Source organism: Grammomys surdaster, unplaced genomic scaffold (genome assembly GCF_004785775.1).
Source record: "Grammomys surdaster isolate TR1022 unplaced genomic scaffold, NIH_TR_1.0 220, whole genome shotgun sequence".
Taxonomy (NCBI): domain Eukaryota; kingdom Metazoa; phylum Chordata; class Mammalia; order Rodentia; family Muridae; genus Grammomys; species Grammomys surdaster.
The window spans coordinates 14,750,232-14,765,200 of record NW_021604665.1 but is presented as its reverse complement, the minus strand read 5'-3'; the positions used below and the strand labels follow the sequence as shown (position 1 = coordinate 14,765,200).

Genomic DNA, 14,969 nt, shown 5'->3' with positions numbered 1-14,969 from the left:
GCCAGGCATGATGCTGCACAATATGCCTTGTAGTACCAGAACTGGGGAAGCAGAAGTAGGTAAATACCTTTGGCTTACTGGTGACCAATCAGGGAAGCTTGAACTGGCCAGACTAGTGAGAGACACTACCCCCCCACCCAGATTAGAGGAATCAGGTTCCTGAACACACACACACACACACACACACACACTTATGTGCAACCTTACATAAAGACAGACTGACAGGCAGACACACAAACGCACACACACACACACACACACACACACACACACACAATTACCCTTACCTTTATAGATATACGCACACACACACATTAGAACAAAAACAACTAACTATACACAGAACTCTCAACTGACTATTCCCTCAGGGACACACCCTTTGTGCTCCCACCTCCTCACTTCATCCTCCTTGCTAGAAGCATCCACATCTTCAAAACACTCCAGAGAAGGTAGAAGAACTCTTCTCACGGTGTGGCAAGATAATAACATTGTCATCCATTTGAGGAACACATTTTAGGCAATATTTAGATAACTCATGAAAAAAAAAAAAAGGATTGTGACCTGATATGGCAGTCTGCAATTCAGGAGTTCTGCTAGTCTTCTCCCCTACCCCTTCCCACCTTGTGCCTTTTCTTTGTAAGTGGCACACTCTAATTTGTTGAGAAAAAAATTTCTGTTTCAGGCACATGTGCTCTTCTGTGAAACAACAAAACGTACCTGCTTGACAAAAAAGTCATTCTCTAGTTTTGTTCTCATAAAAGTTTAATAGAAGCCAACTAAAGTTTAAGATCTCCCAGAGGACAAATAAAGATATTTCTCAGCAAATGTAGAATTGCAGTTTCCATTGGTGCTGGGGGATTTTACACACAAATGCAATTTTATTTTACATTTAAAAGAGGTAAGTAAATAGACGAATCAATTTTAGCTGCTCTGAAATTTCATACCGGGTCATTAATTTTAAAAGATGGGATTTCAATAACAGTTAAGAGAACAGAGGCCCAAGGGTAAAGACTGAAAATAATCACCTTCAAAGTTCCAAGTTTTTGGCAGCCTCAGTCAGAGTAAGGAAGACTCTAAAGTGAGCTTCTTATAGCGTCGTTCTTTACTGCATAGTTTAGCTCTGAGTGTGGGTTCACGTGAAACAATCTACTGCCAAAGCAGGAACCGCCTCCCTCTCTGCAGCTCCCAACCCTCCTTTGTGTGCCAGCTTCTAGCAAAGATTCTGAAACACCGAAACTGGAGTAAAACAAACGTGTCCTCTGATCCACCCATGGTTTCAAATTCGAGATGGAATGCACTGGCAGCCATCACTGCAGTGGAGACAGACGCACAACCGTCACTCTCAGTTCAGTAACAGCACAAAATAAAAATGTACAAGCGTAAGTCAGTAAGGAGGAGGGAGGCAAGAGAGGGCCTCATAGACCAGAAGACATTCAGACTGAATTGTGCATTAGTCAGAGGGTTCTCAGGAAGACTTACTCACCAGCCATTACTAACTAAATATTCCTTCCAAGTCAAACTTTTATCATCTTCTAGAACAACACTAATATTTCTAGAATGAATATTTCTGCCATTCCAGGCAATGTGAATTTGGGAGGCATTGCAAAGAAGCTGTGCTATGTAAATTCTCTAAGCCTCCATTTTCTCACCTGTAAAATGGGTTTATGGAGCTATAGTGATATATGCGTACATAGGGGACAACTTCAGACACACTACTGAAACAAAATGTTACATTTTTGTTAATAGAGTGTTTCACTGTATAGTTTTTGTTAAGTTTTTCCTTTCTTTGTATGATTGTGGACTATGTATGTTGTATGTGTATATGTGTTGGGTAGGCCAAGGAGAGTGTTGGATATCCTCCTTTATCCTTTGAGGCAAAATCTCTCTCTCCCTAAGACGTCACATTTTTTTTTTCAGCTAGGCTGGCAGCCAGCAAGCCCTGGCCATTCTCCTGTCTCTAACTTCTGCAACACTGAGGTTTACAGGCACCTGAAAGACCTCACTCAGCCTTTGATTCAGGTACAGGTGACTGAACTTGGGCCATCACAGTTACACAGGGAATATAAACGCTCATGACTTGTGAGTTATCTTTCCTACCTCTTTGTTGGCTTTTAAACAACTTGGCTCCCTTCCTATCTGACTTGCAAAGCTCTGACTGCTGAAGAAAGAACTGGGAAAGCTTCAGCTTCTGGGAGTCTCTGCTGAACAGAGATGTGCTTGGCATTGCTGTGAAACACAGTGAGCCTACACACACTAAGCTTACACTATACTGACTTCCCAATAACTGCTTGTGATTTTGATAAAATTGTGTTAGGGTGATCTTTCTTGTGTTTTTATGACAGTTGTACTGGAGCATAATAAATGTCATAAAATTCATGGAAGGTATATAACTCAACGAGTTTAGAAATCTGTTGAGTTGCTAACTACCATTACACACAGTTTAAAATGTTTTCGTTACCCCAAGAAACTAACATAGCACTCAGTAGCGGTTACTGCTCAACTGCTCGTGTTCTCCAGACTCTTCCCCACTGTGTCCCCTCTACAGCAGAAGTCTCCATCATTATCAGCTAATTTTCTTTCTCTATATATGATCTTGCTCTGGCCACTTCGCATTCAGAATGTACTCATGCATTGGTTCACTTTGACTAGCTTGACTTAGCTTCCTGTTTTTAAGGTTCATCTATTCTATAGCATGAATTAGTACTTCCGTTTTATTATTTGTCAGCCTGCCATTGAAGCTCATACTATATATTCTTCTGCTGGCTGTGTGTGTGTGTGTTGCAGAGGGACGCACCGGGGGAGCAGAGTGAGATACATACATCACTGTAAGGCTATGTAAGGCAGAAGACAGTCTCAGGTAGCAGTTCTTATTTTCTACCTTGTTCCATCAGAGTCACTTTTGTTGTTTTTCTGCAGTATATTCCAGGATGGCAGGTTGTAGGTATTCTCCTGCCTCTGCTTCGCATCTTGCTCCATTACTGCTAGGATTATAGATATTCACCATGCATTCAGTTTATGTAAGAGGGGTCTGTAGCTTTGAGTGCAGGTCTTTGTGCTTGTGTGGTAAGCATCTTTGCCTTCTGAGTCATCTTCTAAGCTCTGTACCACATATTGTTTATCTATTCATCAGTTGATGGATCCTTGGGTTCTTCCCAGTTCTTGGCTATTACAGGTAATGCTGTGCATATTCACATAAACAGTATAAATTAGTATGTTTGTGTTAGTTCTTTGAGAATTTCATGCACAAAGACAGTGCATTTTAATAATATTCCCACCCTTTCCTCCTTTTAACTCCTTCAAGATTCACTTGCATGACCCCACCCAACCTTGTATCTCCTTTTTTTGATAGCCTTTGAGACCAATTTGTGTTACTGTCCATATACCCATGGGTATATGTCCATCTTCTGGAACACAGCTGATGTACAAGAGTCTACACCCTTTAGGAAATGGAGTCTCCCTCCAAAAACTCCCATCAAGAGTCACTAGCTCCTCAGTTATGAGTTGGAATTTGTGAGCTGTCCCTCAGTCTATACTGGACTGTACCTGGCCTGGTAATGCAGGTCTCGTGCAGACAGTTACAGCTGCTGTGAGTTCATTATTAAAGGGTCTTGTCATATTCAGAAGGTACTACACTGACCTAGTCTTCCCCGACATCTGGATTTTAAAATCTTTTCACACCCCTCTTCCATGATGGCCCCTGAGACTTGGGGGCAAAGGGTTCGATATAGATGTCTCATTTGTGGCAGCTCAGTCCATGGACCTTCTATGCACTTTGACTAGCTGTGAGTTTCTGCATTAGCCACTATCCAGAGAGAGAGAGAGAGAGAGAGAGAGAGAGAGAGAGAGAGAGAGAGAGAGAGAGAGAGAGAGAAAGTTGCTTGTTGCTTGTTGCTTACAGGCTGAGATCCACCTAGTCCAACTTTTCCTTTTGTATACAAAGGAAAGTCCCAGAATCCAGTAGTTGTTCAGTTCATGAGGCTGTATGTCTCAGCTAGTCTTCAATATAGGGTAGAATCCTGAAGAATGGACTCATCATCAAGACCAAGGGCAAGCAGGCAAAGTGCAAAAGCTTCCATCATCCATGTTTCTTATATAGATAGCCACCAGAAGTGGTGACCTAGATTAAAGGTGGATCATACCATCTCAAAAGATCCAGATTAAAGGTGTGTCTTCCTGGGGAGGCAGAGCCAGGCAGATCTCTCTGTGTTGGAGGCCAATCTGGTCTACTGAGGGAATTCTAGAACAGCCAGAGCTACACAGTAAAACCTTGACTTAAAATAACAAAACAAAACAAAGGAAAAAGGCAGGAAGAAGAGAAGGAAGGAAGGAAAAAATGAAAGAAGGAAGGAAGGAAGGGAGGGAGGGAGGGAGGGAGGGAGGAAGGAAGGAAGGAAGGAAGGAAGGAAGGAAGGAAGGAAGGAAGGAAGGAAACAAACAATCTCTTACAAGTATACTCAGTGCTTGGGTTTTAATTCCACATGTAGTCAAGTTGATGAGAATGACCATCACATGTCTTTTATCCCTGTTAAATTGATTTTTATATATGTTGTAAAATAAGTTCAATATAGTTTTCTGCACGTGTGTGCACTAAAGAACTAGTCTTTCCTGATAGAGTTGTATTAGTTACTGTCTCCAAAATCACTTAATGGAGCAGGGGAAACAGCTCTCTATATAAGTATTTCTTGTGCAAACAGGAGGACCAGAATTTGGAGGATTAGAGTTTGGATCCCCAAAACCTACATAAAGGCTGTGGGCACTTGTGACAGCCACCTGCAGTGCCAGTACACTAAAGTAGACAGAGAGTCCTAGGGCAGACTAGCTAGGTAAATTAGCTGATTGCTGAGTTATCAATTCATTTGAGAGACCTTATCTCAATAAATAAAGTGGAAATAAATCAAAGACAACACCAGATGTCAATTTTGAAGTTGCAGAGATTCACACACATGGTCACCCATAAGTACATATCATATACATCAAATGCAAAAATATTAATTGATCATAAATCTAAGATTTTACTTCTGAATTGTTAGTTTTATCTTCTGATCAGTATGTTTTCAGTATTTTTAAGTAGATCAATGTGTCTCCAATATTTTTAAGTAATTTTTGTTCATGCATTTGTACAAAGCATTTGTATTATATGAGAAAAACATGAATAAAGTAAAAGAAATATTAATTTTGCTGTATTGGAAGGAGTTACTTTGCTCCCAGTTCTTCACTGACCTGTACGAGCATGCTCTTTTACCTTGGCCTGATAGGTGTGGGTGACAGAGTACACTTTGGACATGAGACTTTTGATTCTGGTTTTTAACCTGTTGTATTATGCTCTGAGCCTTAGAGTTGAGCAGATAATCGACTTGTACTTAGATGGTTGGTTTTGTTATCTGGCACTTCTGCTACCATTGTAAAAACAGCATGCCTTGGGAAGTCATCTTGCCAAACGTCCTGCAGAAGCCTGAGCCAAATCTGAACCCACTATGTGATCTGGAACCCAATGTAAAATAAACCAGACCCCAGTGAAAAATCAGACATGCAGGTGAGAAGCATATGCCTTTCAGTATTAACCACTGCCAAGCTATCATGTCTATTCTGTGTAAATAGCTAAAACACCTACAATTTAGATATAACCACATAATTTACACATGTAGGACCTAAAACTTAGACATAACCTTCCATTCTTCTGACTAAAATGACATTATAAAAGTGTGTGTTTGTGTGTGTGTGTGTGTGTGCTCTCTTCTTGTTTTTCCTATAATAGCTATTTATCAAAAGTCCTTGATAATAGTGGGAAGAGTGATAAATACTTGTAATCCCAGAACACAGGAAGAAGCAAGAGCATCACAAACTCAAGCTTATTTTTGGATACACAGCTAGTCTGAGGCCAGTCTAGGCCTAAAACATAAGACCCTAGCCCAAAACAAACAAACAAACAAACAAACAAACAAACCTATAAAGAAGCTTACCACAATCACAGTCACCCATTTTATCATCCACACAAGTCAAGATTGAGGAGCTGTATCTGTCTTCTACCCATCCCTATATTTCTTTTCCTATCGCATAGAAACCTGCACTGAGTTTCAGTCTTTTCTGTATCAACCTTGCTCTACAGATAACACTTTAATAAGCCGATTTAGCCAAAACTCAAGGAGAATCCAGTGAGTTTTGTTTGCTATGTATTTACAATTCAGATTCACCTATGCCATTTGACTAAATCCTCTCTATTTTCCTTCTGAAGAAGGGAGGGAGATTTAAAAGAGAGAAAACTAATTTTGTGAATTCTTTTAGAATGTTCCATTATGTCTTTGGACACTTATATTTAATCTTAAAGAGTGAAGCTGATGCCATAAAATTCCTGCCTTCGTTTATGTCCTTTGAGTTCACATGAAAACCTGGGAGAATTATGAATATATTATTTGTTTTTTATTGGTATAGTAAGTTAAAATATCAAACCATACCCTTGAGGGAAAATGGTATTCAGAGGCATAGTCAGAATAATTTTCTGAAAGACTTCAGAGGGTCTGGCATTGAGCATATCTGAAATCTGTGAATACATTTTGAATAAACATGTATAAGAAATACAGCAAACGTTAAAAGTAGCCTTTCAGGACACAATGCTCTGTGCTCATGATGAGTAATAAATATTTTCAGTATTCTTTAGTGATGGATGTGCCACATCTAAACTAAGACATACAGTACTCTGAAGAGCTAGCCAGATGGCTGAAACTGTCTAAACTTTCCTGGACAGCTCTCAGCAACGAGCAGAAGTTTTTTTTTCTGCTTCTTGTTTCACTTCTTCTTTCCCCAAGGAAGATCACATTGTTCGGGTCATCAAACAACAATTGATCTGGTTTCATTTTGGCATCTCTTTCAAATGGTTACCTTGGGAACCCCAAGGCACACACAGAATACTGTACTTACACTATGCGGACACTGAGCCATGCGGCAACTTCCTTCAGGGGGCCCACCATTTATCATCTCACAAACAGAAACACTGATCTAGCTTCCACAATGGCCTCTCTATGTCTGCTCAGAGGGAATGGCTGCCCCCTCTTCCCTGAAAGGCTTCTGGGCTGGTTTCTCTGGGGACTAGGGGTCCCGCACCAGGTATTCCTACAGCTGAGCCTGCAGCTGGCCTTTGGGAGGCAGTTACTAATATCTGGCTCAAATAAGGATTCACTGAACCCAGTTTGTGTGTACTCTCTAAGCCAGTGCTTCTTAAGCCTGTGGGACGTGACTCCCCGACAGGGGTCACCTATCAGATATCTTGCATATCAGATATTTGCATCATGATTTAAAACAGTAGCAACATTACAGTTATGAAGTAGCAAGGAAATAATTTTATGGTTGGGGTTAGAACCATTGCTGTAAGCCATAATTAAAGGGGAAAAATATCTGCTCTGTTAGCTACTCAGTGTGAAATTCCCCAGACTGAAACAACCAGAAAAAAGCAAAGGGCAGGAGACTCAAAGTGCATCAACTGAAGCACTACACTGGGCCCTGGGAGATGACTCAGGGGAAGCATGCAGAGTGTGCCCTGGAGACTGTCACTGTCAGGGCTTATGAAGGATGAGCTGGATCACGCTAGATAGACCCTAGCAATTTATTATAGCCAGACCCCTAGGAGCTCCTCTCCCCACGTGTTCACTTAAGGGTTCAGAACTTCATAACAAAGCAGAAGTCAGAGGGCCTGAGACTTCAGGATTAGGGTGGAGGGAGCTGCCCATGTGTCAGGCCCCATAACTTATCAACTCACGAGCCTACCGTTGGGATAGTAACCAGACACAGTACCTTTGCTTGCTTACATGCGAGCACACAATCACACACACATACACACACACACACACACACACACACACACCCCTCAAGCTGAAGCTTGCAGAGTTCTCAGATCATGGTATCTGCTGGAGGAGGCAAGCCTCTGTCAGTGAACAGTATGATCACTAAGACTCCAGTGTGGGCCCTCATTAATGGGTTGCTCTCTTTGGGAATCTTCCTCCAAAGAGCAGTAGTGTGGTCTTTCCATTGTAAGAGAAACTGCAGGTGTCTTCTTAACCATGACAGCTCTGTTGATGAAAGAGTAAAGAACCCGCCTTAAAGTCAAACACCAGTGCACCCAGAGAGGAGGTACACAGCTGCTGGCTTCCATCGCGGCAGCCACTGTACTTCTCAGTGAGCAGGAATCAAACGCTTGACTCACTGTGGGGTTGGTGGGGCAGATAAATACCTTTTTCTATGACTAGGCTGGAGACACACCCAGGACCCCCACCAAAAGGAGGGACAGGAAAAGAGAAATAATTGGTAAACACAGAAAATGTTTCAATAGAGAAAAGAGGAAACAGAACACTTTGTAGCCCTGTTATCAGCAGAGGCAGAGCTAACACTTGGGGATATCAAACTTAAAGAAGCTCACTGGACAGGTCCGGGTATGTGGTTTTATTTTTGGTGGTGGTTCTGTAACTAATGTGCTCTTTCGTATCAAGGTGAGTCCCGTTAAACTATTGTCTTATGTTTTGTCAAAGCCCTTGGAAATAGAAGACATTTGTTCCTGCTGCTGTCTACACTTTGCAAAAATTAAAAGAAGTCTCTCTCTATATATATAGTGATAAGACTTCTTCAAAAATATATGAGTTTAGAAGACAGGCTCTTTAGATCTAGTTAGATATAATCAGAAAAAGTTTCAGAGTTAATTTCACAAGTTACAAATTCAGAGACAACAATAAGGTAATGATGACATCGTATAACTGAAGTTATTTTGTTTCTGGTTTCTGATGAAATTTCTTTGGTATCTGTGATTTTTATTTCATCTAAAATCTACAAAAAGCTTATGAAATGTCTCACTTGGCTTTATGCTCACTAGTTAGGTACCTAAAGCCAGGAAGATATATGTTCCAGATACACAGAAAGCATGTATGCAAAGGAACATAAATAAATAAATAAATAAATAAATAAATAAATAAATAAATAAGCAAGCAGAAAAAGAGAGGAAGGGCAGGAAAACTTACAATTCATTAAATTATAATTTTGAACATTTCACTACCTGTTATTTCGGCATGTTCATATGCTCTCTTCAATAGTTGTCTGGTGATAAATCTATGTAGTTGATTATTAAACATTTATATTTTGAAATATAATCAAGTTTTGAAAATTAAACTGTCTCATTTGTTTAACATGACTTAACATCCAATGTGGGGAAATTTTTAAGTAATGCATGCAAGAAGCCAGGCTTGCCAGGCGTTCCTCACACAGTCCCACAGCTGATCTAAGCTATCGCTTTGTTGATGTTGAACAGACTTGCCTCATCAGGGTTGGATAATGACTTGTCCCTATTCTTCACTGGACCAAGCCTAATAGGCATGTACCCTGGACCTGATAGAGTGATCCGTGCTGGGTCTATGATGGAAAGCCAGATACAACAGGCTGCGGTGGTTCTCGACTTCTAATGTTGAGAATCCATGGAATGGAAGGGCTCATCCATAGACAGGTATGTCCACCAATGAGGAAGCATCTATATAGATAATACTTGGTGCCAAATGAAATTGGTGGGATGCAGTTAAGTATGGAGATACTTGTAGCAAACACTCTCTCTATACAGAATACTGAGGGTGGCAGCTATTTGAGTCTAGTCCTACGGAGTCTTTTGTGTTTGAACATGAAGGTGATATTTTAGGATATTTTAGAAAATTATTCAGAAGTCCAGTGATGGGAAAAATAAAGTGTCCCGTGTGTCATCCCGTTTCTCATTTATACTTTTATGAATATGTCCTGTTTTTCACTGTGGGGGTGACATGGTGTACCTAGCTCAACACATTACTTGCTTTATGTTTCCATCACCCTCACTAAAGAATTGTGTTTTATGGCTGGCTATGCTGTACAGGGTTAAAATGGGAAAGCAAATTCTTTCCTTGTAACACTCTAAAATAGCATGAATCCTCCTAGCGACTTTTCAATTTCTGCCATACAGGTTGTGCTTGGAATTAGATGTCACCACAAGTCATTCACAAAGGCATTGAAAATAGGAACTGCCAATATAATTTTGGTTGTAAAATGAATACTCCAGGCATAAAAAATAAATTGAGAAGGGAAAATTATATTTCTGAACTTCTGCAGAATTTGACCGATTCTCGGGAACACTGGGGAAGTCCATCATTAATGACCAGAGCCTGAGTCAACTTAATTTCTAGAAACATCTGTCATGAAAGATATCACACTCCTTTGGTCTTCTAAATTTCAACAAGGCCTCTCAAAAATTTTATGATCACTCACAGAAATGTTACGTAAACAAGTTCCTTCCAATCACCCTCAAAGATAGAGCATGTATTTCTGGCAGTAGGTAGGCAATCTTTATTTACTATATTCTTAATTTATTCATCAGTTTAATAATGTAATGGGTTTGGATTTCATTTTAATTAGTAGGCAAGAGAAAAATAACTTAAGTGTGTTATTATCTTGAGATTGTACAAATAAATGAAGCTACTAGGTTAGCTATATTTTAATATGAGGACTTACAGTCTGTTTTGATAGAAGTGTAAAACTTTGAATGTATGAACCAAAAAGCTAGAATATTTTTTTCCTTTACTAAAGGTGATGTCTCCTGCAAAAAGCTCACGGGCTTTAAGCAGCCACAAAAAGTAGTTTGGGGAAACGGAGTCAGCTAATCACAGGACACAGAGTCAGATACCGAAGCTCCAGTAATATCCAGCCTTTGCTGAAATTTATCTGCTCAGTTTTGAGATATTTGTGGCCTATTTGAGCACCTTGAGCTGTCCAATATCTCAAAAGTATTGCCCATGGCATAAAAAAAAAATCAGAAGATATGAAGAATCATGTTGCCGTTAATGGCCAAAACTTAGTTTTAAAAAATGTTTGAGTGATCAAACTTGAAACAGAATTCTATTTTCAGGCACAATAAAATCAGAATACAAGGTAAATTCTAGGGGAGAGTGCTTACTAATATAAAATATTCAATTACTTCCCCACTGAGATATTTAGCAGAATCATTACTTACTTCAACAATTTAATTGCAAAGGATAAACAGATGTTTGTTATTTTTACAAGCACTGTGTTAAGACACTTCCTGTTTTACCAGTCAGTAAAAGTCACTACAGGGGTATTAATGTGAGGTGTTTATTTTTTCCTGACTTAGAACTCCTCTTAATGAAAACCAGGGGAGGTAGGACATATAGAACATCATGTCAGGAAATGCTGACATCAAAAGATGCAGCTTTCATAATTCGAAGCAGCAGTTATCTTTGTTGTTACGAAGGATATGTTAGCCTCTCAGGCTTATTGCATTAGAAATACTTCCCTTTAGCATGAAATGTCCAACTGGTTGAAAATTTAGAAGACTAATGCAGTGTCTGCTTTCATGGTCATGACCATGATCGGTACAAAAATTCACCTTTACAGGGAGAAAATGTCACAGAAAAAGAAATGGGATTGTTTTGCTGAAAACTGGCACAAGTCTGATAAGTGTATTTGAAAAAAATAAAGGAAGAAGGAAAGAATTGAAGGCCTTCTATATGCTGTCCGTTTACAGCTATTGTGTTCTTCCACTAACTTTAGCAGTAAGAGCAGTATGTTAAGTAAGACATTGGAAGACAAGATAAAATAATGAAGCAAGAGTATTTGGTATTAATTTTCAGAAATTATCCATTTAATGGAGATATTTTCCTTGGCTGCGCTGGAGTAAGATTTTGAAAATGTCTGGCCACTTAAGTAATTTTTTAAAGAAAAGATTCATCTTATTGATTAATTAAAAAAATATTTATTGGGGAAGTGCTAAGGGTCAAACCAAGGTATTCCATAGTCTAAGCAAGCTTCTCCCACTGACCTACATCTCAGCCCTGTAAGTCATTTTAATTGTTATCAAGATACAAAAGCATACATTTTTTTGTCTGAAAACCTGAAGTAGGTCTTCACTCATATACACAAACACAGACACAGACACACACACACACACACACACACACGGTAATAAAAAAATAATATTTTGTTTTTGTTTTTAAGTGAGGAGGCACATGTCAGATGGAAGTCACACACATTGCTCTTCCTTAAAGTTAAGCTTGAGAAAGTTGCTGGGGGGGGGGAACTCCAGGTCTATGATCTACAGGTCCCAGCAGGAACTGTTGCATGCCCCTGTTGGACTCCAGGGCTGAGATTATCTGCTTTTCATCATTCACTGAACCTAACATTCTATTCCCCTTCCTTTGGATTATCAAGCTGTTTTCTGGAAGGAGAAATACTTAACACTTTTCCAGGTATGTAAGTGACTATATCCTCCCCTGGCCTGTCTTCATCTGGGTGCATCAGACAGTAAATCATGTTCTCCCAAACTTAAAGCACCACAAATCCATCCTGAAATTTTAAAGGCTCTTTGTTTCTCACATTACAACTTGTTATCAATGTAGTTTCTTGTCACATTGACTTTTGGAAGAAGAGTAGTGGAGACAGAACCTAGGACTTCATACATAACACTGTACCACCAAGCCCCTAATTTAAAAGCACATGAATGTAAGTGGTAGTGTTTATGTTTATTATTAATTGCTTAGAACCTTTCCTGTCCCGATGACTGCTCTGATGTCCTGGATACTGTTCTTCTCCTCTTTTCTTCCTTTTCTTCTAGCTCTACATATTTGCTCACTGGATTCTAGCAAGAAGATCTATCTCTCCTTGTGTGTACTGTGAACTTTAGTTCATTCTTTGTTAGTCAAATAAGAAGTCTGTTTGTACTTATTGTGCCCCCAAACACACACTGGGGACACTTTCTAATTAATTCTTGATTTACATGTCATCAGTCCCCAAAGACTACGAATCTACAGCCCAAGAGCAAAGTTCCATATATTTTTCATTCCCACCATGCAAAAGAAATCATAAGCCTTTGCTAAATGACCAACGCTCTGATTTTATGTTGGAAAGTAGCTACCAGCTTTCCTTACAAATGACAACACAATGACTTGGATTTTTGTCTTCCATTTTTCTGACAGTATTTTGCCACCATGGTGCCTGTGTTACTGATTCTTATGGGAGCTTTGGCAACACTGCAAGCTGACGTACTTTCTCATCAAAAGTGTAAGCACCTTCTATTCAATAATGTTTGGTTTTGCTAAAGTACATTATAAAATAGGTAATAGCTGGTTTTCTCCTAAATAAGCATTCTACTGGGAAATTTTTATAAAACAATATAAACTCTTGAGATTTAAGAAGGTTGTGTGGGCAAAAATGTAAATTCTATGCTTCAATGGGAAATTCAATTCTAAGAGTACAAACTGACATCGCGGAAGAAAGCAGTCTCGGGAGGCCACATTTAGGACTTCCACTTCCATTGGTAACTTTACAAAAGGCTTCAAAGGAAGCAAGAAAAAAGTCTACCATTTCTCTTTTTTCCCCTCTACCCCCTTGTTGATCTAAGGGTTTGGTATGATAATAGAGGTCAAGAGAGGAAAACTGTCTGACGGTACCAGCTCAGCTCTGTCTAGAATTCTCTGTAAAGACCACATTTCACCAAGCAATTGAAATATACACAGTCCGTCTACAGCAATGAACTTTGGAATTTAGTTATCTAATTTAGATGTGAGAAGCCACAGTAGCCAGTGGCTGCTGGAATAAAGGTGAACTACATAGACAACCCTGGAAACCCTTGCATGTCAAATGCAGGTGCAGAGTCATAAAGGCCTTTAAAGGTCAACAGAAAGCACTGAAAATTTAGTAAATGAGTAAATTAAAGATTGTAATATGTGTATCACAATGTAAAGTGTCACCCTAGTTTGAGTGAGAAATTTTAAGAAGTTGTCTAAGCATATGGCCAGGATAACATAACAAAGGGAGAGGTGTATTGAAATTGTTTTTCTTTCTTCTCTGTGCTCATTCTGTTTTGCAGCATCTCTACAATGATGCTCTACAATCAGTGGCTACTGATTCCTTAATTAAATGAAATATTTTAGTATGAAAGCAAATCTGTTTTTCCACTCAAATAGTTTTGGCTATGATGCATAATGAGAAATACATGTATTTTACATTGTGAATTATTGGTTTTATAAGTAGGTACTTTCATGCAATGAAAACCAGATGTCTTTGAGAAAACTGTTGTCATATTTAACTCCCATTCCTGGTGTTTTCTACCTATCTTCTATACTACTATAAAAAGGGGAGGGGTGGGAATTAGAACTCTAGAAGTTATCACAACCATTTCACTGGTTATGATGCTTATTTTGAAACTACAGCTTCGATAACAATATGGTAGGCTGTTCATATTCAAGAAAAACTTGTGAAAGTTACAAATAATACATGAACAATGAACTAGCAATAATTTTAAGGAAACTTTTGACAAATTATTTCAGTGTTATATATTCTAATAAGCTACAACAAACCAGCATGTTATTTAAGAAAATAATTAAAATTTGTTCAGGACCAAGAATACAGCTTAGTGGTAATATATACCTTTTCCATATTCACCAACCCTGAGTTTCATTCCCAACACAGTATACAAAAAAGTGCTCTTTATGGAAAACTGTGTATTGTATCATTGGTTTCCTTTTGTTTTTAATTAATAGTTTTACTTCTACCACCTGTCAATTTTACCATTAAAGCCATTGGATTAGCTCAAGTTCTTTTACACTGGGACCCAAATCCTCACCAAGAGCAAAGGCATGCTGATCTAGTGTACCATGTGAAAATAAATGCCCCACAAGAAGATGAAGTAAGTGTTGTGTCTGATGACAATCATTACCAAGAGTAAGATCGTCTTGTGTTATCAGTAGGATCCGTAAAATAAATTAGACCAATGCTTATTATTCAAGATGAAACATTAGCATAGAAGACTTTATCTCAAGGAAAATTCTCTCCTTCAAGAAAGAATACTCCCTACTGCCCCCTCCTTTTCTTCCCCCACCGTGTGTGTGTGTGTGTGTGTGTGTGTGTGAGTGAGTGAGAGAGAGAGAGAGAGAGAGAGAGAGAGAGAGAGAGAGAGAGAGAGA

The 14,969-nt window shown here is 39.1% G+C and overlaps 1 protein-coding gene across 2 annotated transcripts in view; it reads left to right on the top strand.

Annotated features, from left to right (window-relative positions):
• The first annotated feature begins 8,370 nt into the window (after positions 1-8,370).
• Il5ra (interleukin 5 receptor subunit alpha) overlaps positions 8,371-14,969 on the top strand; it is a 40,428-nt gene continuing 33,829 nt past the window's right edge. The window contains exons 1-4 of one of the 2 annotated variants that reach the window (XM_028773084.1): positions 8,371-8,477; positions 9,287-9,478; positions 12,981-13,065; positions 14,547-14,692. In XM_028773084.1, coding sequence (XP_028628917.1) covers positions 9,437-9,478; positions 12,981-13,065; positions 14,547-14,692 — 273 coding nt within the window. In that variant the 5' untranslated portion in view covers positions 8,371-8,477; positions 9,287-9,436. The remainder of the gene's footprint in view (positions 8,478-9,286; positions 9,479-12,980; positions 13,066-14,546; positions 14,693-14,969) is intronic. The other variant, XM_028773085.1, reaches the window with a different exon arrangement.